This window comes from Tachysurus fulvidraco, chromosome 7 (genome assembly GCF_022655615.1).
Source record: "Tachysurus fulvidraco isolate hzauxx_2018 chromosome 7, HZAU_PFXX_2.0, whole genome shotgun sequence".
Classification (NCBI taxonomy): Eukaryota; Metazoa; Chordata; class Actinopteri; order Siluriformes; family Bagridae; genus Tachysurus; species Tachysurus fulvidraco.
Genome location: NC_062524.1, coordinates 3,581,661 through 3,606,660, shown reverse-complemented (window position 1 = coordinate 3,606,660; position 25,000 = coordinate 3,581,661). Strand labels below are relative to the sequence as shown.

General features: G+C 50.0%; 2 protein-coding genes and 1 long non-coding RNA gene across 6 annotated transcripts in view; 2 read left to right on the top strand and 1 right to left on the bottom strand.

The window, feature by feature from the left end:
- Positions 1 to 20,889, bottom strand: part of zc3h7ba (zinc finger CCCH-type containing 7Ba) — a 25,319-nt gene extending 4,430 nt beyond the window's left edge. Inside the window, exons 1-21 of one of the 3 annotated variants that reach the window (XM_027162204.2) lie at positions 20,733 to 20,889; positions 14,652 to 14,726; positions 14,188 to 14,224; positions 13,064 to 13,261; positions 10,052 to 10,210; positions 7,870 to 7,950; positions 7,743 to 7,787; positions 7,622 to 7,658; positions 6,985 to 7,154; positions 6,493 to 6,873; positions 6,110 to 6,209; positions 5,787 to 5,948; positions 5,469 to 5,674; positions 4,580 to 4,680; positions 4,199 to 4,383; positions 3,990 to 4,045; positions 1,613 to 1,851; positions 1,409 to 1,514; positions 1,114 to 1,222; positions 781 to 914; positions 377 to 546 (exon numbers count right to left, since the gene is read on the bottom strand). In XM_027162204.2, coding sequence (XP_027018005.2) covers positions 377 to 546; positions 781 to 914; positions 1,114 to 1,222; positions 1,409 to 1,514; positions 1,613 to 1,851; positions 3,990 to 4,045; positions 4,199 to 4,383; positions 4,580 to 4,680; positions 5,469 to 5,674; positions 5,787 to 5,948; positions 6,110 to 6,209; positions 6,493 to 6,873; positions 6,985 to 7,154; positions 7,622 to 7,658; positions 7,743 to 7,787; positions 7,870 to 7,950; positions 10,052 to 10,210; positions 13,064 to 13,261; positions 14,188 to 14,224; positions 14,652 to 14,710 — 2,735 coding nt within the window. In that variant the 5' untranslated portion in view covers positions 14,711 to 14,726; positions 20,733 to 20,889. Of the gene's footprint in view, positions 1 to 376; positions 547 to 780; positions 915 to 1,070; positions 1,223 to 1,408; positions 1,515 to 1,612; positions 1,852 to 3,989; positions 4,046 to 4,198; positions 4,384 to 4,579; positions 4,681 to 5,468; positions 5,675 to 5,786; positions 5,949 to 6,109; positions 6,210 to 6,492; positions 6,874 to 6,984; positions 7,155 to 7,621; positions 7,659 to 7,742; positions 7,788 to 7,869; positions 7,951 to 10,051; positions 10,211 to 13,063; positions 13,262 to 14,187; positions 14,225 to 14,651; positions 14,727 to 20,732 lie in introns of those variants that run through there. The other 2 variants (XM_047815764.1, XR_007143422.1) reach the window with 2 other exon arrangements.
- LOC125145100 overlaps positions 1 to 25,000 on the top strand; it is a 34,084-nt gene that overhangs the window by 4,752 nt on the left and 4,332 nt on the right. The gene's annotated exons all lie outside the window — the stretch shown is intronic.
- rangap1a (RAN GTPase activating protein 1a) overlaps positions 22,400 to 25,000 on the top strand; it is a 6,933-nt gene continuing 4,332 nt past the window's right edge. The window contains exons 1-4 of one of the 2 annotated variants that reach the window (XM_027162205.2): positions 22,400 to 22,554; positions 24,028 to 24,147; positions 24,270 to 24,397; positions 24,756 to 24,815. In XM_027162205.2, the coding sequence (XP_027018006.2) occupies positions 24,036 to 24,147; positions 24,270 to 24,397; positions 24,756 to 24,815 (300 nt within the window). In that variant the 5' untranslated portion in view covers positions 22,400 to 22,554; positions 24,028 to 24,035. Of the gene's footprint in view, positions 22,555 to 22,702; positions 22,752 to 24,027; positions 24,148 to 24,269; positions 24,398 to 24,755; positions 24,816 to 25,000 lie in introns of those variants that run through there. The other variant, XM_047815765.1, reaches the window with a different exon arrangement.

Here is a 25,000-nt window from a genome sequence, read left to right as displayed (position 1 = left end):
CATACACACACGTACACACACACACGTAAACATGCGTACGCTCACGCCCGTACATGCTTCCGTATGTACACACACGTACACACACGTACACACACACGCGCACGTGCGTTTCACCAACATCTCCAGCATGTCCATCACCTCATCTTTTCCTCAACAGCGTCAGTGAAAGCAGCATTTAACAACAAATGAATCTACAGCAGGACAGAAAACATGCAGAACTGCAGATAGCTCAACTATCTCTGTCTCAGTGGGAGGGGCCAAATATTCTAATGAGCTGATTGAACAGCTGGGGATTCTGGGAACAAACACACACTATACTCCACACACGCTCGCATACATAAACGCACAGTGTGTGTGTGTGTGTGTGTGTGTGTACCTGGGGCAGAGGGAGAAGTAAGGTCCCGGGAAGCGGTGTGTCCAGGTCAGACTCTCCTCCTCACCTGCACCGCTCAGCACGCGCTCTTTGTGCTTCTCAGATGAGATGTGCTGCTGCCACTGACGCTCGCCGTTACTGTGCTTCCCACACAGGCGGCAGTGAAAACCGTCCTGAAGCACAAACGCACCTAATTAACACCTACAGCCAAACAGACCGTGTACCGTTACCATGGTCACGTCCGCGGTCATCAGTTTCGTTTCCGGAACATTCTTCTGATTGTCGAAATAACATTTAAAGTAACGTTTGAGAATTCTGCTATTAGAGCAATAAAGCAACTGCCTGACAGGGTATTTACTACTGAAACACACACACACACACACACACACACACACACACACACTCACAGCAGCTTCGGCGAAGTCTGTCGGCATGGTGATCTGCTTCTCCTCTCCGAACGGGGATGCCATGGCACCCTCAAGTCTCTTCATCTGATTGGCTTTCATTGACCACGTGTCATAAACCTGCTGCAGGTCCCGCGCTATAAAACACACACACACACACACACGAGATGACAAAAACTCTACGAAACACACACACCGGTTTAACCTCATCCTGTTTGAAACACCTGACTGCTCTCTCCAGTTGATCACACGAGCAGCACTAGAGATTTACACCTCAGATCTTTCTTAAAAACCTTTTGTTTGTTGTAACGGATTGAAAGAGGTGTGAAGTCTCACAGCCGGTGTTCTTCATGTAGGTCCACAGCTCCTTCTCCTCCAGGCTGTGGGCGAACGAGCAGTTCCCGATGTAGTTACACTTCTTCTCCTTTAGCACGTGCACACAGATCTGCAGAGACGGAACGGGAAAGAAAGTCAGGATGGCGGACACTCCGATGTCAGCGGTATATGGTCCAGACTGACGCCTGATTGGTTAAAGTGACACTGGAGGCGGGACACCAGCGTCTATGCACTGATATTAACATTTAGTTTTTCGCTGGGAGACGTGGATGAGACCAGACAGGACGAGACTCACGTCGTACTGCTGAGGGAACGTCTTGGCAAAAGGTAAAGGTCTCACGGCCACCCACTTCTCCCTGTCGAGGGACTTCACCAACAGCACCCTCCGTTCTTTAATCCAGCTACAGGGAGAAACCGAAAGAAAGATTAAAGAATAGAATGACGTGCTTATGCTTCGCTCGGTGTGTGTGTGTGTGTGTGTGTGTGTGTGTGTGTGTACCTGTGTCGTGCTTTGGCGCTACAGTATTTGAGCGTTCTGTCCGGTTCGCTCTGCAACCCGACGCTCCAACACTGACTGCACACGAACTTCATCGCCAGGCGCAGATCGTGACCTTTCACCCCCGACACGTTTCCTGCTCCCGCGGCTCGGTCAAGCCCCGCCTTCCCATTCCACTCCGCCCATTTGTTCTGCCCCTCCCATCGGGATACAGTGCCGTTGGTTTGGGAAATGTTGACTTGCTACAAGAGAGAACAAATTCACAAACACACCTACACACGTGAGTGTATGTGTGTGTGTGTGTGTGTGTGTGTATGTATGCGTGTGTATGCGTGTGTGTGTGTATGCGTGTGTGTATGCGCGTGTGTGTGTGTATGCGTGTGTGTGTGTGTGTATGCGTGTGTATATGCGTGTGTGTGTGTGTATGCGTGTGTGTGTGTGCGTGTGTGTGTGTATATGCGTGTGTGTATGCGTGTGTGTGTATATGCGCGTGTGTGTGTATATGCGTGTGTGTGCGTGTGTGAGTGTGTGTGAGTGTGTGTGTGTGTGTGTGTGTGAGTGTGAGAGTGTGTGCGTGTGTGTGTGTGCGAGAGAGTGTGTGTGTGTGTGTGTGAGTGTGTGAGAGAGAGAGTGTGTGTGTGTGTGTGTGTGTGTGTGTGTGTGTGTGTGTAAAAAACATATTTGATCCCCTGCTGATTTTGTCCACTTGCCCTCTGACACAGAAGCGATGAGTGTATAACGTGAGGCAGGTTTATACACACACTCATACACAGTACAGACAGTTCCTGTAGTTTCTCACGTCTCAGGAGGGATTCAAGGCTGACGTTTGGCAACTCAAACCTTCAACTGGATTTTGGTCTCACTGACCACAACACTTTCACCCAGTTCTCCTCTGAATCATCCAGATGTTCACTGGTGGACTTCAGACGGTCCTGTACATGTTCTGTCTTGAGCAGTGGGACCTTGTGAGCGCTGCAGGATTTCAGCCCTTCATGGCGTTGTGTGTACACATTGTGTTCTTGTTGACTTTGGTCCCAAAAGCCCTGAGATCATTGACAAGATCCTCCCATAGGACTGACCCATGTAGGACTGACCCATGTAGGACTGACCCATGTAGGACTGACCCATGTAGGACTGACCCATGTAGGACTGTAGGACTGACCCATGTAGCACTGACCCATGTAGGACTGACCCATGTAGGACTGTAGGACTGACCCATGTAGGACTGACCCATGTAGGACTGACCCATGTAGGACTGTAGGACTGACCCATGTAGGACTGATCCATGTAGGACTGTAGGACTGATCCATGTAGGACAGATCCATGTAGGACTGACGACCCATGTAGGACTGACCCATGTAGGACTGACCCATGTAGGACAGACCCATGTAGGACAGACCCATGTAGGACAGACCCATGTAGGACTGACCCATGTAGGACTGACCCATGTAGGACTGTAGGACTGACCCATGTAGGACTGACCCATGTAGGACTGTAGGACTGACCCATGTAGGACTGACCCATGTAGGACTGACCCATGTAGGACTGACCCATGTAGGACTGTAGGACTGACCCATGTAGGACTGACCCATGTAGGACTGACCCATGTAGGACTGACCCATGTAGGACTGTAGGACTGACCCATGTAGGACTGTAGGACTGACCCATGTAGGACTGACCCATGTAGGACTGTAGGACTGACCCATGTAGGACTGACCCATGTAGGACTGTAGGACTGACCCATGTAGGACTGATCCATGTAGGACTGACCCATGTAGGACTGTAGGACTGACCCATGTAGGACTGACCCATGTAGGACTGACCCATGTAGGACTGTAGGACTGACCCATGTAGGACTGACCCATGTAGGACTGTAGGACTGACCCATGTAGGACTGACCCATGTAGGACTGTAGGACTGACCCATGTAGGACTGTAGGACTGACCCATGTAGGACTGACCCATGTAGGACTGTAGGACTGACCCATGTAGGACTGACCCATGTAGGACTGTAGGACTGACCCATGTAGGACTGATCCCTCAACGTTCTCATGATCACTGAAGTCCACACATGGAGCCCCAGACTGCTTTTGTGTTACTTTCATTTGTGAATAATGTGATCTCCCCAACAGTGTGATGTCACCTTCTCCCCAACAGTCTGATGTCACCTTCTCCCCAACAGTCTGATGTCACCTTCTCCCTTACAGTCTGATGTCACCTTCTCCCCAACAGTCTGATGTCACCTTCTCCCCAACAGTCTGATGTCACCTTCTCCCTTACAGTCTGATGTCACCTTCTCCCCAACAGTCTGATGTCACCTTCTCCCTTACAGTCTGATGTCACCTTCTCCCCAACAATCAGATGAAAAAAATAGTACTCACTCTATGCTTGTGCCAGTGTTTCTTAGATTCTTGCACAATCTCCTCATGAGTGGTGCCTACACACACACACACACACACACACACACACACACACACATACATCATGGTTCTGTTTGTTGGATTGTGTCACTACTTAATAATATTATATTGTTATATGAAGTGTGTGAGAGTGTGTGAGTGTGTGTGTGTGTGTGTGTGTGTGTGAGTACCGTGGTCTTTCTGCAGGATCCAGCACTCAAGCTCGATGAGTGAATGAGCGAAGCTGCAGTTTTTGTCCCGCTGGCAGCCGTAACGCACCTCGTGACGACACACATCAAACTGACGATGCGTGCTGAGGGGTCTGATCTTACTGTAACACACACTGCTGCTGTTCTTCACTACGTGCACCAGACACCTGACACACACACACACAGAGGACACAGTTTAACCGAATAAAGCTGAGGGATTAAATGTCACGACTACTAGACGGAGAGAAGGGACATAAAAACAAAGAACTTATAAGAATACTGATGGACTGATGATAATATATGGTGAGGTCGTTGCTGATGGTCACATGACCAGGAGTGATGGAAATGATCTAAGGAACAAACTTGTTTCTGTCAAACTGATGGTGTGAGACCACACTGGAGCACAGGGACGGATTCTCCTTACAGCGTTTACTGATGGTCCTGGGTCTACTGTCAAAACAGCCCTACACACACACACACACACACACACACACACACACACACACACACACACAGAGAGAGAGAAAATGAAAAACCTTCTAACCAATCGGATTCAGCAGAATCAAGAATTTATCATTACTACAATATAACTGTGGGTGTGTGTGTGTGAGTGTGTGTGTGTGTGTGTGTGTGTGTGTGAGAGAGTGTGTATATGTGTGTGTGTGTGAGAGAGAGAGTGTGTGTGTGTATGTGTGTGTGTGAGAGAGAGAGAGAGAGAGAGAGAGAGAGAGAGTGTGTGTGTGTGTGAGTGTGTGTGTGAGAGAGAGAGAGAGAGAGAGAGAGTGTGTGTGTGTATGTGTGTGTGTGAGAGAGAGTGTGTGTGTGTGTGTGTGTGTGTGTGTGTGTGTGTGTGTGTGTGAGAGTGTATGTGTGTGTGTGTGTGTGTGTGAGAGTGTATGTGTGTGTGTGTGTCTGTGTGTGAGAGAGAGTGTATGTGTGTGTGTCTGTGTGAGAGAGAGTGTATGTGTGTGTGTCTGTGTGTGTGTGAGAGAGAGTGTATGTGTGTGTGTCTGTGTGAGAGAGAGTGTATGTGTGTGTGTCTGTGTGTGTGTGAGAGAGAGTGTGTGTGTGTGTCTGTGTGAGAGAGAGTGTATGTGTGTGTGTCTGTGTGAGAGAGAGTGTATGTGTGTGTGTCTGTGTGTGTGTGTGTCTGTGTGTGTGTGTGTCTGTGTGTGTGTGTGTGTGTGTGTGTGTGTGTGTGTGTGTGTGTATGTGTGTGAGAGAGTGTATGTGTGTGTGTGTGTGTGTATACCTCACAAAGGAACATAAACATGCCACCATGTATAGTCAGTAGTCTGATGACACTCAGTGCTTGTCTCTGATTGGAGGAAAGCGGGTTGAAGAGCAGCTCCCGGGTCAGTAAGCCCTGCCTCTCCTGTGTCCACACATCAATCTCCTCCTGACAGTATGCAAAGGTGCAGGCTTCACCGTATTTACAGTCCTGCCGCTCTAGAACCTCTACACACACACACACACACACACACACACACACACACACACACACACAATGACACATGTATAAAATATTTATTTATTAAAATAAACATTTAGAAGAAGAACACAGATTCACCTTTACAGAGCACATATGGACCCTGGAAGTTGCTTCGAGCTGGGCGTGGCCGGACACGCCTCCATGGCAGATTGACTCCGCCTTTTCTCCTGCACAGCAGGGTGTCTTTCTTACAGCTGTGAGACAAATCAGACCTGAACTCACAGTCCAACACTCCTGTGCCTGAGACAGGGGACGAGATACAAGACAGTGAGTGAGAAGGACAGGAAGTGATTGTAATCGTCATGGAGATTCCGGTGATGTCTATGAAACAACTGTTGTTAACTTGAGACAACAGTGTGTGTGTGTGTGTGTGTGTGTGTGTGTGTGTGTGTGTGTGTTACCTGTACGTATAAAACACGCTGAACAGGCTTGAGTGAAGTCGTGTGTGTGTTCAAGAGGATTCTTAGAGAGCTGGGATAAGGTGGACGTCACATGACCATTCTGCTCAAACACGCACACACACACACACACCGACACACACAGACACATCCACAGAGAAAAATGCAAGGATTAGATTTATAAAAGAGAGGAAAAGAAATGAATAGAGGAAAAAATTGAAGAAAAGGTATGTGAGTGAAGTAGAGGGGAAAAACTAGAGAGAGAGAGAGGGAGAGAGAGAGAGGGAGGGAGGAATGGAGAGAAGAGAACTCAGGAAGAAAGAAAACAGAAAAGGAGGAGGGAACAAACAGAGAAAGAAAGAAGGAGAGAAGGAGAGATCTCTCACCACATAAAGAGCGTTCACACAGTTTGAGGAGCTGCTAATCTTCACCGGAGGAAGGAAACTATGAGAGACTTTACCACCAGGCAGCGTGAACTCTGAGAGCGAGTCGAGTCCCTCTCCTCCCACCACTAGAGGCAGCCGGTGAGGCAATGATCCCTGAGGTAAAGCCTGAGAGAAGGAGTCGAGCGAATCCAGGGGTCTGACCAAGAGAGACGGGTCACGACTCGCTTCACAGAACAAGTCCAGCGTGTTCAGGTGAGTGACGGCCGAGGGGAAGAACGCAGGAGGAAGACACGGGGAGGGGGCAGGGAGGAGTGGAGAGAACGGCGGACGCAGACTCATCACAGGGACATGAGTGGGGACAACGCTGCCTTTACAGAGAGTCTGAAAGCGAGAGCGTTACACAAACCACGTTATCTACATATATTATAATAAACACTTTTCAGCACAGCTTTATTTCTTTAGTTTGTGCTGCACTGAGAGACGGAAGCTCACCTGTGGGAGCTGTTCCTCTTTGGAGACACAGTCCAGCAGTGTGTCCAGCTCGTCCCCCACCAGCTCGCTGTCCCCCAGCTGCTCAGACACGGGCACCGACAGACACAAGGCCGGCTCCTCGGATGTGTCGCTGACAGGGACCGGGGCGGGCAGGACGGGGGACGTATCTGCTGTGTGTGAGAGAGAGAGAGAGAGAGAGAGAGCGCGCGAGAGAGAGAGAAAGAGCGAGAGAGGAGAGAGAAATAGAGAGAGAGAAAAAAAGAGATGCGAGAGCGAGCAAGGAGAGAAAGAGAGAGATGAGAGAGTGAGAGAGAGAGAGAGAGAGAGCGCAAGAGAGAGCGAGGAGAGAAAGAGAGAGAGGAGAGAGAGAAAGAGAGTGAGAGAGGAGAGAGAAAGAGAGAGAGAAAGAGAGAGAGAGAGAGCGAGAGAGGAGAGAGAAAGAGAGAGAGAAAGAGAGAGGAGAGATAGGGGAGAGAGAGCAAGAGAGTGTGAGTGAGAGAGAGAGAGAGAGAGAGCGCAAGAGAGAGAGCGTGAGAGAGAGAGAGCATGAGAGAGAGAGAGAGAGAGAGAGAGAAAGCAGAGCTCAGAGAATGAACAACAAAACAATGACATGGAGAGCAAAAATATTCACACCCACCGCTGACGTCACACAAGGCATCCAGTCCGTTAGAAACCTTTCAGAAAAGAAAAGCAGGAGATTAAACTGAGGACTTGAGCAACTTCTCATTAAAAAGAGAGAAAAAGAAAAAGATTCTCACCTCCATTGAGGGCAGGTTTTGTATGTTAGTCTCAGTTACCCCCTGCTACAGTACAGGAAGAGTGCACGTTACTTTACTGTGTAGTCACATGACCCTCACTGACACCTACAGGACTGCTCACACTCACCTGTACACCAGTGTAGCCTTTACACGTCTGCTGATCTAAAGTGTCGGCCAAATCCTGAGCTAGGTCCTTTACCCTCTCATCCTGATCCATAAACACACACAAACACACACACACACACACATTCACACACACACACACACACACACACACACACACACACAAACATACATACATACACACACACATACATACACACAACACACACATATACATACATACACACACACACACACACACACACACACACCCAAACATACATACACACATACACACACACCCCCAAACATACATACACACACACACACACACACACACACACACATTTTTCAGAACGAAGCAATAGTTAGAATTAAAAAAAAACCCTACAATTTAATTCTCTGAAACACAATACACTGGTATTCACAAACTGGTATTCTCCAAAAATATTGGCACCCTCAGCCAAGATATGTAGACACATGGCATGTCTAATGCCTAATGTTTTAGCAAGGGCTGGTAGAATATAACTTCCATAAGAACGAAGAGGCTCCAGCATGACAAAGCCCCTGAGCTCTGACCCCTGAGACATGGTATGGGGCTTAAGGATGATGGAGGTGGTCCTGACTATAACTCAACCCCACTGAACACCTTTAAGACGAACTGGAGCCTCAACAACATCCCAACATTAGAGTCTGATGTCACTAATGGACACGTAGCTGAATGAATGATTATAAAGTGATGCTCCAACATGTAGTGGGAAGCTTCAGAGAAGAGTGGAGCTGATGAGAACAGAGATAAGAGAATAAAGCTGCAATGAGATGGGTGTGAGGGTCATGGGTAGGGGTGGGAGAAAAAAATCGATTCACCAAACTATCGCGATTCTTTTTAAAAAGATTTTGAGATCGATTTGTTTGGCTCAGAATCGATATATATATTTTTTTTTTTACTTTTCCAGAGAGGTGGTGGGAGAGACGTTATCGCTTTTATTCCAACAGAGGGCGAAACGTATTTTGTTGTCGTCTGTATTAGACGACGTCGTATCCGTTTTAAGCTGGCGTGATAAAGCTAAACCGTGGCAGAGGCAGGGGAGCAAACCTCTTTGAGAATTGTTTCTGCACCTTCACGTTTTAAATCACAAGTGTGGAAACACTTTGGATTTTACACACTGGCAGGAAGAGCTGTGCTGGACATGACTAAAACGGGATGCAAACTCTGCCATACAGTGATAGCATATTTTTTATAGCGAATTTGATAGCGAATTTCAGGCTGAACGCCAAACAACCTGCAGCGTCTCAACAAACTCTGGATGTGACTTTGAGTAAATTACCATGCACTTCGGAGAAGGCAAAACGCATCACAGAGTCGATTGCTCTTTTTATCTGCAAAGACATTCGACCTTATAGCGTTGTGGAAAATGCAGGTTTTCGAAATATGATCCATACTTTGGAGCGGAGGTACGTTATTCCATCGAGGAAGCTTTTCGCAAACACAGTCGTGCCTAAAATCTATGACGAGGTTGCGTCAGAAGTAAAAAAACGTTTAAGCAAAGCTCAACGAGTCGCATCGCGAGCTACAGAGTCCTATGTAACCCTGACAGCCCGTAAATAAATAAATCTTTATATAAATCTATTTCAATTTTAAATAAATTGTTCCGGAGCTTTTTTATTTATTGTTATTTATTGGAACAGTTTAACAGCACTTATTTTATTTCAGAGAGTATTGTTTTTAGTTATTTTGTTGCACATTTAAATATTATATTCAAGTTTTATGGTTCAAGGTTCTTTATGCATTATGTATGTTTATGCTCCTGAAATAAAAATTCTGAAAGATGTGATGCATTGTTTTTGTTAATAAAACTCATATACAGTCTCTTTAAGGATATGATCAAGTATTTGCCATCGTCTAATCTTTATTAAGCAAACAAAAATCACAATTTAAACAATGAATCGCAATAGCTACAGAATCGCAATATGTATTGAATCGGCACAAAAGTATCGGGATAGTATTGAATCGCCAGATTAGTAAATCGTCCCAGCCCTAGTCATGGGGTGCACAAACTTTTGCATCTGTATTTGTATTTTTGGAGGTAGACAGAAAAGACTGGACACAAGCAACCCATATTAAAGTAAGTGTACGATTCGGCAGACACCCATATATATACATACATACACATAAGTAAGTGTGTGTGTGTGTGTGTGTGTTGTACCTGTGGACAGGTGTTTAAGCAGGCAGTGCTGCACTCGTATGCCTCGTTAATTCGCCCGAGCGTCTTCAGACACACGGCCTTCCTGTACAGAGCCCTGCCGCTGTCCTTACACACACTCAGAGCGCTGTCACAGTCCCTCACACTCGCCTCCAGCTCCCCCTGGGGGAGACACACAACACAGAATCAACACACACATCAACACACACACACACAAAACACAGAATCAACACACACACACACAAAACACAGAATCAACACAGACACACACACACAGAATCAACACAGACACACACACACAGAATCAACACAGACACACACACACAGAATCAACACACACACACACACACCTCAACACACAGACAGACACACAACACAGAATCAACACACACACACAAAACACAGAATCAACACACACACACACACACACACAAAACACAGAATCAACACACACACACACAAAACACAGAATCAACACACACACACACAAAACACAGAATCAACACACACACACACACCACCAACACACACAACACAGAATCAACACACACACACACACACACACACACACACACAAGACAGAATCAACACACACACACAACACAGAATCAACACGCACACAGAATCAACACGCACACAGAATCAACACACACACAGAATCAACACACACACCAACACAGAATCAACACACACACACACACACACAGACACACACATAAAAACACACACAAACACACACAAAGACACACACACAAAGACACACACACACAAAGACACACACACACAAAGACACACACACACAAAGACACACACACACAAAGACACACACACACAAAGACACACACACACAAAGACACACACACAAAGACACACACACACAAAGACACACACACACACACACAAAAACACACACACACAAAGACACACACAGAGATCTGATTTCTTCGCTTCCTTCATCAAGACGTTTACTCAGCTTTTGTTCTTATGAGCCTCTGGATTGGAGGAAGTGGGAGGTTTTTGTGGGAGTTTTATACTCCAGCAAGCGCTTCGAGGCTGATGGTGTTTGCATTCCTCCAGCTGATAAGTCGAATAAAGGAACAAGCACACAAGCACTACACAGTCATACAAACCCACTCAATTCCATCCACATAAAACGATTAAATATTCCATAGTGAGCAGGTGAAACGTCATTAAACTCTACGATCGGGCCTTACAGTGCTGTCTGACGACAATAACACCATATCCTCGTTTATTTCTCCCCGTTTCACTTCCCTCTCGACTCCTGCTGAAGTTCAGGAGGAAGTCAGTGCGAGTCCTCCAGAACGAATACATCTGTTGTTTTTTTATATAGCTGACATCGGAGAACAGAGATTACAGATAACGAGTGAGAGTGAGAGAAAGACAATAAGAGGGAAAAAGAGCAAGACAACAAGGAAGAGAGAGAGATCCTCAGGTGGAGAGAGAGATCCTCAGGGAGATAGAGATCCTCAGGAGGAGATAGAGATCCTCAGGGGGAGAGAGATCCTCAGGGGGAGAGAGATCCTCAGGGACATAGAGATCCTCAGGGACATAGAGATCCTCAGGGACATAGAGATCCTCAGGGACATAGAGATCCTCAGGGACATAGAGATCCTCAGGGACATAGAGATCCTCAGGGACATAGAGATCCTCAGGAGGAGAGAGATCCTCAGGAGGAGAGAGATCCTCAGGAGGAGAGAGATCCTCAGGGACATAGAGATCCTCAGGGACATAGAGATCCTCAGGAGGAGAGAGATCCTCAGGGACATAGAGATCCTCAGGAGGAGAGAGAGAGATCCTCAGGAGGAGAGAGAGAGATCCTCAGGAGGAGAGAGAGAGATCCTCAGGGACATAGAGATCCTCAGGGACATAGAGATCCTCAGGGACATAGAGATCCTCAGGGACATAGAGATCCTCAGGGACATAGAGATCCTCAGGGACATAGAGATCCTCGGGGACATAGAGATCCTCGGGGACATAGAGATCCTCGGGGACATAGAGATCCTCGGGGACATAGAGATCCTCGGGGAGATAGAGATCCTCGGGGAGATAGAGATCCTCGGGGAGATAGAGATCCTCGGGGAGATAGAGATCCTCGGGGAGATAGAGATCCTCTGGGAGATAGAGATCCTCGGGGAGATAGAGATCCTCGGGGAGATAGAGATCCTCGGGGAGATAGAGATCCTCGGGGAGATAGAGATCCTCGGGGAGATAGAGATCCTCGGGGAGATAGAGATCCTCGGGGAGATAGAGATCCTCGGGGAGATAGAGATCCTCGGGGAGATAGAGATCCTCGGGGAGATAGAGATCCTCGGGGAGATAGAGATCCTCGGGGAGATAGAGATCCTCGGGGAGATAGAGATCCTCGGGGAGATAGAGATCCTCGGGGAGATAGAGATCCTCGGGGAGATAGAGATCCTCGGGGAGATAGAGATCCTCGGGGAGATAGAGATCCTCGGGGAGATAGAGATCCTCGGGGAGATAGAGATCCTCGGGGAGATAGAGATCCTCGGGGAGATAGAGATCCTCGGGGAGATAGAGATCCTCAGGAGGAGAGAGATCGAGAGAGATCCTCAGGAGGAGAGAGAGAGATCCTCAGGAGGAGAGAGAGATCCTCAGGAGGAGAGAGAGAGATCCTCAGGAGGAGAGAGAGAGAGATCCTCAGGAGGAGAGAGAGAGAGATCCTCAGGAGGAGAGAGAGAGAGATCCTCAGGAGGAGAGAGAGAGAGATCCTCAGGAGGAAAGAGAGAGAGAGATCCTCAGGAGGAAAGAGAGAGAGATCCTCAGGAGGAAAGAGAGAGAGAGATCCTCAGGAGGAGAGAGAGAGATCCTCAGGAGGAGAGAGAGAGATCCTCAGGAGGAGAGAGAGATCCTCAGGAGGAGAGAGAGAGAGAGAGAGAGATCAAAAATTTCGATTAAAAAAGAGGAGGAAGTGAGTGAGGTAGAACGTAGGTGAGCAAGAGATGGAGCCGAGGAGGACGATGTGGCTCAGCTCACCATGTTGTGTTGTGCTGCAGCTCTGTTCACGTAAAGACTCTCCAGCAGCGCCGCAGGAACCGTCAGTCCCTCGGCCTGAGCGTATCTCGCCACGCTCACTCCCTCGCCGAAGTGACCTCGTGCCAGCGTCCAGTCGCCCTCCCTGAACGCCGCGTTACCTTCGTCCAACAGATTACACACCAGCTGCACGAGGAAGCCCTGAAGACATGAAGAACAGAAGGAGCAAAGTCAACAAGCCAATGAGAGGACGCACAGAGATATGAATATTCATGAGATGAAAACTATTCGAGGTGTTGATGAATTTTCTAAAACAAATCTAGAAGAAGAAAAAAAAAAGCGGTCCTGGTAAATTGAAGGCGTTAAAAAGCAGAACAACAACATCACAAAAACTTGGCAGTGCGTAGGAGGTGGAGTGACTCAAAATGGCCGCCCACGTAATGTTCCGTCGTTCAGCGACGCTCGATCGGCTCTCGTTTCCGGTGACGTTCTTATTTACTCATCAGTCAAAACACAAACATATCACACGTTTTAGATTTACACGTCCTATAAATGTGTCTGCTTCGTCGCACCACGTTCCTGCTTCGTCGCACCACGTTCCTGTCCTAGGGTTTGTTTGTTTTTTTATTGTTAAACATAATTTTATTGTTATATAAAGTTGGACGTAACTCACACTAGCGTCAGTAATGGTGTGAGAGCAACGACAACAATAACAAGCTGCTCATGTTTGTTTGTTGACTGAAATTCCCCCGGGGATTTGAACACACACCCTTCTGCCCTCTGTTAATAATTGAGCCATGACGCAGCAGGTCAAACAGCTGGATGTAGGACGGGTACAGAGCGACACGTTCCTGATAAAGCGAGCGCGTTAACCATTAACCAGCTGATAAACACCAGGACTTTGGTGCTGTTTGGAAATCAGAGACTTCCCAGCCAATCAAAAGCGGCTTACGCAGAAACCGACCCAAACTTAATCCGGTCGGTGGTTCGGGACCGTACGATGACAGAACATGCCACGTTACAGCCGTACAGTACCAGGTGGAGTGGGCGGAGCTTTCTGCTCCCAATACGACACAGTGAACGGAAGAAAGAGAAAAGGAGAAACTCAGAAGGAAAGGAACTCGCACCTCGTAGCCGTCCGGGTCGGGATATGGCAGCGACGATCTGTAGAAAAAAAAACAAATAAAGCAAAAGCACGATTAAATTAGGGGGAAAATTATGAAAAGATCATTTGTTAATATGCAGCATGGACCATGACTCGTCATCACAGGGGTTTTGCGTAGAACGTGACACCTAAATGGCAGAGCTGAGTTTAAAGGGGCTATTTGTGATTTCTGAACACAATGACAAGTATTTCTCTTCCTTATAAGCCCATTATAAGTCATCGCTCTCTGGTTAGAGGCGGAGCTGATTTCTGGGCCAGAAAATAAATAAATAAATAATACGGAAAGTAGTTCACATGATGTCAGTTGTTGATGAGGGTGTTATTTTGTGATTTCACTTTAAACAGGAAGTTTACACAATACAAAATTCTGGATCTGATCTTACTTAAACAGGTTGGATTGTTTTAATCTGGTCATCTGCTACTCACTGAATAAAAGCCAGAGCTTTCTGGATCTCCTCCTTGCGCTTCTGTCGGTCTTGGTTCATGGCGGTACATGAGGTCCTGGGAGATAAAAAATAAAATAAAACCACATACACCCAAAAAAGAGACTTATCCAGAGCGACTTACATTCATCTCATTTATACAGCTGAGCAACACACACACACACACACACACACACACACACAGGCGCGCGCACACACACACACACAGGCGCGCGCACACACACACACACAGGCGCGCGCACACACACACACACAGGCGCACACACACACACACACAGGCGCGCACACACACACACACACAGGCGCGCACACACACACACAGGCGCGCACACACACACAGGCGCGCACACACACACAGGCGCGCACACACACACACACAGGCGCACACACACACACACAGGCGCACACACACACACACAGGCGCACACACACACACACAGGCGCACACACACACACACAGGCGCACACACACACACACAGGCGCACACACACACACACAGGCGCACACACACACACACACAGGCGCACACACACACACACACAAGCGCACACACACAGGCGCACACACACACAGGCGCACACACACACAGGCGCACACACACACAGGCGCACACACACACACACAGGCGCACACACACGCACAGGCACAGGCACACACACGCACAGGCACGCACGCACGCACAGACACACGCACGCGCGCACGCACAGACGCACGCACGCACGCACAAACACACGCACGCACAGACACACGCACGCGCGCACAGGCGCACAAGCACATACACACACACGCACAGACACACACACACACACACAGGCACAGACACACACACACACACACAGGCACAGACACACACACACACACACAGGCACAGACACACACACACAGGCACAGACACACACACACAGGCACAGACACACACACACAGGCACAGACACACACACACACACACAGGCACAGACACACACACGCACAGGCACAGACACACACACGCACAGGCACAGACACACACACGCACAGGCACAGACACACACGCACAGGCACAGACACACACGCACAGGCACAGACACACAGGCACAGACACACAGGCACAGACACACAAGCACAGACACACAAGCACACAAGCACAGACACACAAGCACACAAGCACAGACACACAAGCACACAAGCACAGACACACAAGCACACAAGCACAGACACACAAGCACACAAGCACAGACACACAAGCACAGGCACAGACACACACAGACAGGCACAGACACACACAGACAGGCACAGGCGCACACAGACAGGCACAGGCGCACACAGACAGGCACAGGCGCACACAGACAGGCACAGGCACAGGCGCACACACACACACAGGCACAGGCGCACACACGCACAGGCACAGACACGCACACGCACAGGCACAGACACGCACAGGCACAGACACGCACAGGCACAGACACGCACAGGCACAGACACGCACACGCACAGACACGCACACACAGGCACAGACGCACACACACAGGCACAGGCACAGGCACAGACGCACACACACAGGCACAGGCGCACACGCACAGGCACACACGCACAGGCACAGGCACGCACACGCACACACACGCACAGGCACACACAGGCGCGCACACACACACACAGGCGCGCACACACACACACAGGCGCGCACACACACACACAGGCGCGCACACACACACACAGGCGCGCAAACACACACACAGTCGCGCACACACACACACACAGGTGCGCACACACACACACAGGCGCGCACACACACACACAGGCGCGCACACACACACAGGCGCGCACACACACACAGGCGCGCGCACACACGCGCACACACACACACAGGCACGCACACACACGCGCACACACACACGGGCACAGACACGGGCACAGACACGGGCACAGACACGGGCACAGACACACACGGGCACAGACACACACACACACGGGCACAGACACACACACACACGGGCACAGACACACACACACAGGCACAGACACACACACACACGGGCACAGACACACACACACACGGGCACAGACACACACACACACGGGCACAGACACACACACACACACGGGCACAGACACACACACAGACACACACACAGACACACACACACAGACACACACACAGGCAGAGACACAGACAGACAGACAGACACACACACAGACACACACACACAGACACACACAAGCACACAAGCACAGGCACACAAGCACACACAGACAGGCACAGACACACACAGACAGGCACAGACACACACACACAGGCGCACACACACACAGGCGCACACACACACAGGCGCACACACACACAGGCGCACACACACACAGGCGCACACACACACAGGCACAGACACACACAGGCACAGACACACACAGTCACAGACACACACAGGCACAGACACAGACACACAGGCACAGACACAGACACACAGGCACAGGCACAGACACACACACGGGCACAGACACACACACACACACACGGGCACAGACACACACACACACACACGGGCACAGACACACACACACACACACGGGCACAGACACACACACACACGGGCACAGACACACACGGGCACAGACACACACGGGCACAGACACACACGGGCACAGACACACACGGGCACAGGCACACACGGGCACAGGCACACACACGCACAGGCACAGACACAGGCACAGACACACACAGGCACAGACACACACACAGGCACAGACACACACACAGGCACAGACACACACACAGGCACAGACACACAAGCACAGGCGCACACACGCACAGGCACAGGCGCACACACGCACAGGCACAGACGCACACACGCACAGGCACAGACACACACACGCACAGGCACAGACACACACACGCACAGACGCACACACACAGGCACAGACACACACACACACAGGCACAGACACAGACACACACAGGCACAGACACAGACACACAAGCACAGGCGCACACACGCACAGGCACAGGCGCACACACGCACAGGCACAGGCGCACACACACAGGCACAGACGCACACACACAGGCACAGACGCACACACACAGGCACAGACGCACACACACAGGCACAGACGCACACACACAGGCACAGACGCACACACACAGGCACAGACACAGACACACACGCACAGGCACACACGCGCACACGCACAGGCACACACGCGCACAGGCACAGGCACACACGCGCACAGGCGCACACACGCGCACAGGCGCACACAGGCGCGCACACACACACAGGCGCGCACACACACACAGGCGCGCACACACACACAGGCGCGCACACACACACAGGCGCGCACACCCACACAGGACGCGGCACAACCACAGGCGCGCAACACACAACACAGGCGCGACACCACACACAGGCGCGCACACACACACAGGCGCGCACACACACACAGGCGCGCACACACACACAGGCGCGCACACACACACAGGCGCGCACACACACACAGGCGCGCACACACACACAGGCGCGCACACACACACACAGGCGCGCACACACACACAGGCGCGCACACACACACAGGCGCGCACACACACACAGGCGCGCACACACACAGGCGCGCACACACACACAGGCGCGCACACACACACACACACGGGCGCGCACACACGGGCACAGACGCACACACACACGGGCACAGACACACACACACACGGGCACAGACACACACGCACAGACACAGACACACACACGCACAGGCACAGGCACAGGCACACACACGCACAGGCACACAGGCACACAGGCACACACAGGCGCGCACAGGCACACACAGGCGCACACAGGCACACACAGGCGCGCACAGGCACACACAGGCGCGCACAGGCACACACAGGCGCGCACACACACACAGGCGCGCACACACACACAGGCGCGCACACACACACAGGCGCGCACACACACACAGGCGCGCACACACACACAGGCGCGCACACACACAGGCGCGCACACACACAGGCGCGCACACACACACGGGCGCGCACACACACACGGGCGCGCACACACACACGGGCGCGCACACACACACGGGCGCGCACACACACACGGGCGCGCACACACACACGGGCGCGCACACACACACGGGCGCGCACACACACACGGGCGCGCACACACACACGGGCGCGCACACACACACGGGCGCGCACACACACACGGGCGCGCACACACACACGGGCGCGCACACACACACGGGCGCGCACACACACACACACACGGGCGCGCACACACACACACGGGCACAGACACACACACGCACAGGCACACAGGCGCACAGGCGCACACAGGCGCACAGGCGCACACAGGCGCGCACACACACACAGGCGCGCGCACACACACACAGGCGCGCACACACACACACGGGCGCGCACACACACACACGGGCGCACACACACACACGCGCGCGCACACACACACACACACGGGCGCGCACACACACACACACGGGCGCGCACACACACACACACGGGCGCGCACACACACACACACACACACGGGCGCGCACACACACACACGGGCACAGACACACACACGCACAGGCACACAGGCGCACAGGCGCACACAGGCGCACAGGCACACACAGGCGCGCACACACACACAGGCGCGCGCACACACACACGGGCAGACGCACACACACACGGGCAGACGCACACACACACGGGCAGACGCACACACACACGGGCAGACGCACACACACACAGAGACAGACACACACACACACGGGCACAGACACACACACACACACACACACGGGCACAGACACACACACACACACACACACACGGGCACAGACACACACACACACACACACACACACACACACACACACACACACACACACCCGGACACACACACACACACACACACACGGGCACAGACACACACACACACACACGGGCACAGACACACACACACACACACGGGCACAGACACACACACACACACACAGACACACACACACACACACACACACACGGACACAGACACACACACACACACGGGCACAGACACACACACACACACGGGCACAGACACACACACACACACGGGCACAGACACACACACACACGGGCACAGACACACACACACGCACGGGCACAGACACACACACACGCACGGGCACAGACACACACACAGGCACAGGCACAGACACAGGCACAGACACACAGGCACAGACACACACAGGCACACAGGCACAGACACACACACAGGCACAGACACACACACAGGCACAGACACACACACACACACACACAGGCGCACACACACACAGGCGCGCACACACACAGGCGCGCACACACACAGGCGCGCACACACACAGGCGCGCACACACACAGGCGCGCACACACACACACACACACGGGCACAGACACACACACGGGCACAGACACACACACACGGGCACAGACACACACACACGGGCACAGACACACACACACGGGCACAGACACACACACACGGGCACAGACACACACACACGGGCACAGACACACACACACACGGGCACAGACACACACACACACGGGCACAGACACACACACACACGGGCACAGACACACACACACACGGGCACAGACACACACACACACGGGCACAGACACACACACACACGGGCACAGACACACACACACACGGGCACAGACACAGGCACAGACACAGGCACAGGCACACAGACACAGGCAGAGACACAGACAGACAGACACACACACACAGACACACACACACAGACACACACGCACAGACACACAGGCACAGACACACAGGCACAGACACACACACACAGACACACACAAGCACCGTCACACACAAGAGACTAAAGTTATTTCCTCTCCGGAAAAAGGTGGATTTCAACAGAGCGAGCGCGCGCACACACACACCCCAAAGTAGCTTTGTACAAGCAAAACAAGTACACAACACTCATGATTTAGTGTATATAGTGTGTGTGGGATTAAAAACTTCCATTATAAATAAATAAGTAAGTAAATGTAAACACAGAGTAAATAATACACACAGTGTGTTGCAGCTAGCTGACACATCACACACACACACTTACCTGGAGCTACAAATGTGTACTTTTATTGTGCAGTAAAGCTGTTTTCACGTGTACTTGTGAGAAGTCTGAGACTTAATTCACTGTACAAATGTCTGTTTTTCAGGGCGCTAACTACACGGACCATGTGACGGGCGCTGCTGCTCTGCGCGGTCCTAGACACCGCCGGGTTTCCGAAGCATGCGCATGCGCACTAGACTTTTTTTTTTGTATTATTATTTATTTATTTATTTGTTTATTTATTTTTTATCGTTAAAGAAAACATGGAAAGTTACCGAGAGGAAACTTGACTATACAGTACTTCCTGTTGAAATCTGGATCAAGTCAAGAAGCTTTTATTGTCAGCATATATAACTGTTACAGTACACAGTGACATGAGATCAGGGAGCTACATAACACAAACACAGGGCTATAAGGACTTAGTAAGTTAGTCCTAGATACATAAAGTGTATCTGTGTAACCTGGTGTACACAGTGTGAGACAAGACAAACAAGACAGAAAGACAGTTTAGGACAAATGACACTTTAGGACAAAAGACAGTGCAGGACAAAGACAGAAAGACAGTTCAAGAGAAAAGACAGTGCAGAATAAGAGACAGTGCAGGACAAAAGACAGAGCTAGACAAAAGACAATGGAAGCAAAATATACAAGGCATCACACACCGATCAGTGCCGATCAGTGTGAATACTCTATATTCAACAACATTGCGTGTGCAGAAACACTGGAATGGACATCATTAACAACATACTGACATGATACTGACATCATTGACATCATTCTGACATTATTAACATCATACTGACATAATTGACATCATACTGACCTCATTCACATCATACTATCATACTGTCATCATTGACATCATACTGTAAGAATTTAACATGCTTAGCATGCTAGTTAGCTAAAATACCTCATTTGTATTGCTTTTACAAACCAATATAAGAAATAAGCTAGCTGATGATAGATATTTGGGACTCGTGCTGCCTATAACTGAACTGTTTACTGAGCTGACTTTGTTCATCTTATAGATGGATTTCAGGCACCCCTGCTTCTAATGACGTGATGACGTATTCTGTGTTGAAACGGTGGAACGTTAAGTCTTGAATATTTTACAAACGGCACAGGTGTCATCATCATGAGACTCGTGAGTCTTCAGTGCATAAACACAGAGTTTCTATGAGATGTGTATATATGTCTGGCCATTGTAGGTTATGTTAGTATCTTCAGCACCATGATAGAGTTCTGAGACTTCACTCGGAAAGTGTTTATTAGCCAAACAGCACTTCCTGTCCTTTATCGCTTATCTTTTAGTGCTAATCTGTAATAATATTTACATTTCTGTCATTTAGCAAACACCTTTATCCAGAGTGACTCACAATTTATTTCATTTTATACAACTGAGCAATTGAGGGTTAAGGGCCTTATTCAGGGGCCTAGCAGTGGCAGCTTGGTTGACCTGGGATTTGAACCCATGACCTTCTGGCCAGTCGTCCAACACCTTAACCAGTGAATAAAATACTGTATAGATTCTTCAGTCAGATTATAACAGAAGTGACTGCATGCATTATGACTCATTGTTGATCACTTTACTGTAAATGGCACTTTAAACACACACACATACATACACGAGCGCGCGCGCACGTGCTCATTCTAGAACCACAATCTCAAACTGACAATGCACTACAACTCCCGTGAGCTACCGCGCGCGGCGCTTAAACGCACGCGATGACGTCACCCGAGCGAGCGGGACGATTCCGCCGGCGCGTGCATGTGTGCTTGTTGTTGGTCGCGTACGCCGAATAAACCGGATTAAAGTCTTCTACAGGTGAATATAACGGCGCTGTTTACGACGCGACACGTGCAGAGTGACATCATTAACACGCCGACCGCATTAAAACGGCTTGTTTGTGCGGTAGAATTCCGTGTAAACAAAGATGCTAATGCTAATGCTAGTTGACAAGTTCAGGTCTTTACGTGATTTTAACGTCATGTTTTTAGCAAACATTCATTATGCCTTCAGCGGTTATTATTGTTTTTTTGTCATACGAGGAGACACCGATTTTTAAAACTAATTTTTACAAACGTTGCATCTATAGAATTTCTCATTGTCTGTGTGTGTGTGTGTGTGTGTGTGTGTGTGTGTGTGTGTCTCTCTGTGTTTGTGTGTGTGTGTCTCTCTGTGTTTGTGTGTGTGTGTGTCTGTCTGTCTGTCTCTGTGTGTGTGTCTGTCTGTCTGTCTCTGTGTGTGTGTCTCTGTGTGTGTGTGTGTGTGTGTGTGTGTGTCTGTCTGTCTCTCTGTGTGTGTGTGTGTGTGTGTGTGTGTGTGTGTGTGTGTCTGTCTGTCTCTGTGTGTGTGTGTCTGTCTCTGTGTGTGTGTGTGTGTGTCTGTCTCTGTGTGTGTGTGTGTGTGTGTCTGTCTCTGTGTGTGTGTGTGTGTGTCTGTCTCTGTGTGTGTGTGTGTGTGTCTGTCTCTGTGTGTGTGTGTCTGTCTCTGTGTGTGTGTGTCTGTCTCTGTGTGTGTGTGTGTGTGTCTGTCTCTGTGTGTGTGTGTGTGTGTCTGTCTCTGTGTGTGTCTCTGCGTGTGTGTGTGTGTGTCTCTGCGTGTGTGTGTCTGTCTCTGCGTGTGTGTGTGTGTGTCTGTCTCTGCGTGTGTGTGTGTGTGTCTGTCTCTGCGTGTGTGTGTGTGTGTGTCTGTCTCTGCGTGTGTGTGTGTGTGTGTCTGTCTCTGCGTGTGTGTGTGTGTCTGTCTCTGTGTGTGTGTGTGTCTGTCTCTGTGTGTGTGTGTGTGTGTCTGTCTCTGTGTGTGTGTGTGTGTGTGTGTCTGTCTCTGTGTGTGTGTCTGTCTCTGTGTGTGTGTCTGTCTCTGTGTGTGTGTGTGTCTCTGTGTGTGTGTGTGTGTGTGTGTGTCTCTGTGTGTGTCTGTCTCTGTGTGTGTCTGTGTGTGTCTGTCTCTGTGTGTGTCTGTCTCTGTGTGTGTCTGTCTCTGTGTGTGTCTGTCTCTGTGTGTGTGTCTGTGTGTCTGTCTCTGTGTGTGTCTGTCTGTCTGTCTCTGTGTGTGTGTGTTTCTGTCTCTGTGTGTGTGTGTGTCTGTCTGTCTGTCTGTCTCTGTGTGTGTGTGTGTGTCTGTCTGTCTCTGTGTGTGTGTCTGTCTCTGTGTGTGTGTCTGTCTCTGTGTGTGTGTCTGTCTCTGTGTGTGTGTGTCTGTATCTGTGTGTGTGTGTGTGTGTCTTTGTTTGTGTGTCTGTGTCTCTGTGTGTGTGTCTTTGTTTGTGTGTCTGTGTCTCTGTGTGTGTTGTAGGTGTGAGGATGGCGTCAGACGTTGTGGCCCAGCTGGCCGACTCTCTGGCTCGGACTCAGGTGGGAGAAGGAGAACTGAGCTATAAGGGACAGGGACTGAAGCTGGACAACGCTGTGTCTGGTGAGATCAACATACCTGGTCACTGCAAGTGTAACATGGACAGTATTGTGTTTATACGTCTGTCTCTGTTTGTCTCGTCCTTCTGTTGCTTCTCTCTGCTCTTCCTCCTGTGTGGTGTTCAGTGGAGGAGATGGTGAAGGCGATTCGGGAGTTTGAAGGGCTGCGAGCTCTGCGTTTGGAGGGAAACACGTTTGGAGTGGAAGCAGCACAGGCCATCGCAAAGGCGCTGGAGGACAAGCGAGACTTTCAGGTACGCACGGTGTCTATGCACCGTCTCGCACCGTCTCACAACGTCTCAGACCTTATTACACGTTGTATAGTCTCTCTCACATCGTAGTCTCGTCGTTTCTCACGCCGTCACGTAGCACCTCACACTGTTTCGTAGTGTCTTGCATCTTCTCACGTTGGTTTGTACCGTCTCACACTGTCTCATACCGACTCACAATTTCTCCTACTGTCTCATATCTTACACTGTCCCATAATGTCTCACACCGACTCCCAGTATCTCATAACATCACCCCCAGTTCTGACACTGCGATGCCCCTGTGCTCCACTGTAATAATTATTAGTGTGTGTTTACAATGAGAGACTGTGTGTGTTTACTGCAGTGCTGTTACTGGAGTGATATGTTTACCGGCCGCCTGCGTTCAGAGATCCCTCCTGCTCTGGTAAGACACACACACACACACACACACACACACACACACACACACACAGTGTAAAGTACAGATAGTCCTGTTTATCCCAATCATGCTCGTCTTTAATCCATGTGGTGTGTACAGCGCTAATCTGGAGTTATTCTGTTGCTTAGGAAAATTAGTGACAAAACACAAAGGACTTTATTTCTATTAAC